The sequence below is a fragment of the Tupaia chinensis genome, unplaced genomic scaffold (assembly GCF_000334495.1).
Source record: "Tupaia chinensis unplaced genomic scaffold, TupChi_1.0 Scaffold142716_1, whole genome shotgun sequence".
Lineage (NCBI taxonomy): Eukaryota > Metazoa > Chordata > Mammalia > Scandentia > Tupaiidae > Tupaia > Tupaia belangeri.
In genome coordinates this window covers 4386780-4390489 of record NW_006202562.1, presented here as the reverse complement: position 1 = coordinate 4390489, position 3710 = coordinate 4386780, and the positions used below count along the sequence as shown (strand labels likewise).

General features: G+C 59.4%; 1 protein-coding gene across 1 annotated transcript; it reads right to left on the bottom strand.

Annotated features, from left to right (window-relative positions):
• Positions 1-1573: 1573 nt before the first annotated feature.
• Positions 1574-3489, bottom strand: NKX2-2 (NK2 homeobox 2). Its single transcript, XM_006163624.2, is given in 3 exon segments — positions 1574-2076; positions 2078-2238; positions 3169-3489. Coding segments are annotated over 3 exon segments (846 nt in total). The 5' UTR covers positions 3428-3489; the 3' UTR covers positions 1574-1650.
• Positions 3490-3710: the final 221 nt, after the last annotated feature.

The following is a 3710-nucleotide window of genomic DNA, read 5'->3' as shown; positions in this document are numbered from 1 at the left end:
CGACTGGAAACCCGGGCAGGATGGAGGAGGAGGCGGGCGGGCGCGGTTTGCTGGGGTTGCCGGACTCCCATTTTCTGGCTCCTTGGGGCCAAACGCCTCCCCCACGTCCCCCGTCATAACCAAAGTCTAACGCTCCCCGAAACCCTCCGACAACCCCTCCACCCCCTACACACTCTGCCCAGATCAAGGAGCAGCTTTCAAAAAGGCGGTGGGACGCAGAGCGGGAGCCGACCCGGGTCAACCTCGGCCACCCCCCTCGTCCCCCCTTGTCAGCGCGGGGTAAATCTAACGCGCAAAGTGAAAGTCGTCAGTGTAGTGGCTTCAACAGCTTCTCAGGCTGAAGGAGCCACTCGTAGATCTGGGTCAGCGAGGGGGACAGGCTCTCCTCATCCCGGTTGCCCAAACTCACTTTTCCTCCCGAAGCCCGGTTGCCCGACGCGCGAAGCCTGGAGAGAGGCCCTGGAGAGGGCGGGCGACCCTGGGCTTCCGGCCCACTGCTCTCAGGCCTGAGGCCGAGCACTCTCGTTCGGACTCCGGGTCCTAGGCACCAGATCCAGCCTGTGAGTCAGAAGAGGCCTGTCCCAGGAGCCCCTCTGGCGCCCCCAGCTCCGCGACTCCCGCCCCGAGGACGCTCCACTGGGAGCGCTGAGCGCGCCTGGGCCCAGCTCCTCGCCTGAGGCCTCCAGCCCCGCCGAAGGCGACCAAGTCAGACAAACGGGAGGGCCCGGCCTGGCTTTCTTTTCTTCTTCTTCTTCTTTTTTTTTTTTTAAACACAAGATTTTTATTAAAATTCTTATTTAAAAAAATCGAAAACTCTCAGCGCCCGGCGCTCTAGAACCGCGCAGAACCGCTGAACTCCAAGTTCCGGGGATCAGGACCCGGAGGATGGGGCAAGGGGTTTCTCGCCTACACATTTTTTCTTTTTCATATTTGAGAAATGTTTGCAATGAACAAATAAAAAAATAAAGAAAAGAAGGGGGAAAGAAAGCGGGAGTAACCCAAATATAACCAAACCAAAACAAACACAGAGAAAGGAGGTGGGCCCCCAGGGGGACAGGCCTGTCCTGAAGGTCATTTTGGCAACAATTACCACCGATATTTACAACGAAAAGCGAAATCTGCCACGAGCTGTCAGAACGTTTACATGGCCATAAATATTTAGCATTTTCTTATATAAAAAAGAAATCCTCTGTATTTTTTAAGTGTTCTCCACTTGCTTTAGAAGAAGACGGCTGACGATATCGCTACTCACACAAACATATTTTACAAAATTCACGAAAGCTGGGGCGGGGGATGTGTCGGTCTTTCTCTCGTTTAAAGTGAGGACGTTAGCGCTGGGACAGTCTGGTCCCCCTGGGGAGAGGCAAGGGAGCGAAGCTGCGCAAACATTCTGTAAACAGGGCTTAGAGTCCAGCCCTCTCCAAAGGTTCACAAGGAGAGAGCGACGAGGGCAGCGCTGGGCCGATGGACTCTGCCGCTCCGAGGGGAGCAGGCCACCTCCCGGCGCCTCCCCAACGGAGCCGAGAGTCAACTCGACTCCATAATAATAATTAAAATAATAATAATAACCACAAGTACCAAGGCCTCTCGCCGCGGCCATCGCCGGCGTGGGGCCCGGGCCTGGGGCCGCGAGTCTTGGAGGAGCGGCGCTCACCAAGTCCACTGCTGGGCCTGCACCAGGGGGTGCGCTGTCGGGTACTGGGGGGTGCTGGCCGAGCTGTACTGGGCGTTGTACTGCATGTGCTGCAGAGACTGCGCGCTGTAGGCCGAAAAGGGGATGCCCGCTTGGAAGGTGGCGGCCGCCAGGTCCTGGGCTTTGAGCGCATGGCACGGTTTGCCGTCCCTGACCAAGACCGGCACGGCCACCCGGCGCGGCGAGGGCAGGGGCGTCACCTCCATACCTTTCTCCGCCCGGGCGCGTTTCATCTTGTAGCGGTGGTTCTGGAACCAGATCTTGACCTGCGTGGGCGTGAGGTGGATCATGCTGGCCAGGTGCTCGCGCTCGGGCGCCGACAGGTACTTCTGCTGCTTGAAGCGCCGCTCCAGCTCGTACACCTGCGCGCCGCTCCAGCTCGTAGGTCTGCGCCTTGGAGAAGAGCACCCGCCGCTTCCGCTTCTTGCCAGCGTCCCCCCCGCCGCCCGGGGTCTCCTTCTCATTGTCCGGTGACTCGTCGGCCGAGGGCTCCGGGGACTTGGAGCTGGAGTCCTGGGGGGGCGCGCCGGCCGCCAGCCCGTGCACTGGCGGGGGCGGGGGAGGGGGGGGGGGGAGGAGGGCGGTTCCTCGCCCCGCCTGGGCTGGACCCTGAGCACCCGGAATCCTCCGTGCGCCCCTGGCCCTCAGCGCCCAGTACCTGGCAGTGGTCTGTGCGGTGACCCCCGCCCTGCCCCACGTCTGATGAAGCCGTCAGGGTCTCCCAGGGTGAAGAGAAGATACGCAGGAGTGAGGTCAGGGGGCTTACATTTCTAGGGGTTCTCAGAGTGGGGTTGCAAATTTAGGGGGAGTGGCACGCGGAAGATTGCCTTGGGTTAAGGGCTCCGGTCCCCTTAAGCGGTTTCCTCTCCGAAGAGACGTGGGCAGATTTTTAAAAGAAAAACCCCACAATCCTGGCATTGATAGGCTTGGCCATTTAAGGCAGGTTTTTGGGGGCTTTCGTTTTGGCTTTCGAGCTTTCTCAACACACCCAGCATGCACAAAGCATCCTCTATGATAGCGCAGGGGGCAGGGTGAGCTATTTATACCCGGCCACCCGAGCCTCCCCCACCCTCTCCCCGTACCCGGACCAGGCACCCTGGTTAGCTCCAGTGCGCCAGGCCAGTCCCTCCCGGCGGAGGCGGTCAGAGTGGGGGGCTCCTGCCCGAGCCATCAGTTCGGGTTGACATCTGTAACAAGCCCTTGGGAGGTATTTCCCTTCTCCTCTTCCTCCTTAATTTCTCGCGTTGAAAATAATAATAATAACCGAGACCAGGTCTTTTTCCAGGACTAACGGGACATTCGAGGAGGAAAGAGGGCATCCCAAACACGTGTTAAAAAAAATCTTTCTAGGGGACTTGGGATGAGGGATCTGGACTTAAACGATTCCTTCGCCTCTCGCTCCCAGCGACGGCCCAGGCTGCGGCCACAGCAATGGAGGAGCCCCCAGGCCGCGGCGGCCAAGTTTCGCTACTTACGGGAGTACTGGAGGCCCTCGGTGCTGGCCAGCCAGCGCGTGTACGGGTTGTCGCTGCTGTCGTAGAAGGGGTTCTTCAGGGGCAGGCTTTGCACGGCGTCCAGGGCGCCCTGTCCCAGCGGCCCGGCCCTCTTGGCTGGCTCCGGGCCCTCGCTCTCCTCCTCCGGCCCTTCGGCCACCGAGCCCTCCTCATCGTTGGTATCCGGCAGGTCCAAGATGTCCTTGACCGAAAACCCCGTCTTTGTGTTGGTCAGCGACATGGCTCGGAACCCCGCAATGTATGCTGCAAAGTTGTAGCTTCTTCACTTGGGTCAATTCTTGGCGCTCCCCAGCGTAGGGGGAAGGGACTGGGGAAGGGGAGGGGGATGGGCTTTAATTATTGCGATAATAATTATTTTTTAAAAGGGACGAAACAGTAGGGAAGGGGAGGAAAAAAATAAGCCCAACCCACTGCCTGTGTCTTCCCTGGGAGCACAGGGAAATGCACGCAGGGAGCGGGGCGGCCGCGCAGCGCGGCCGGCCTTAGTTTGTAACTCCAGGAGG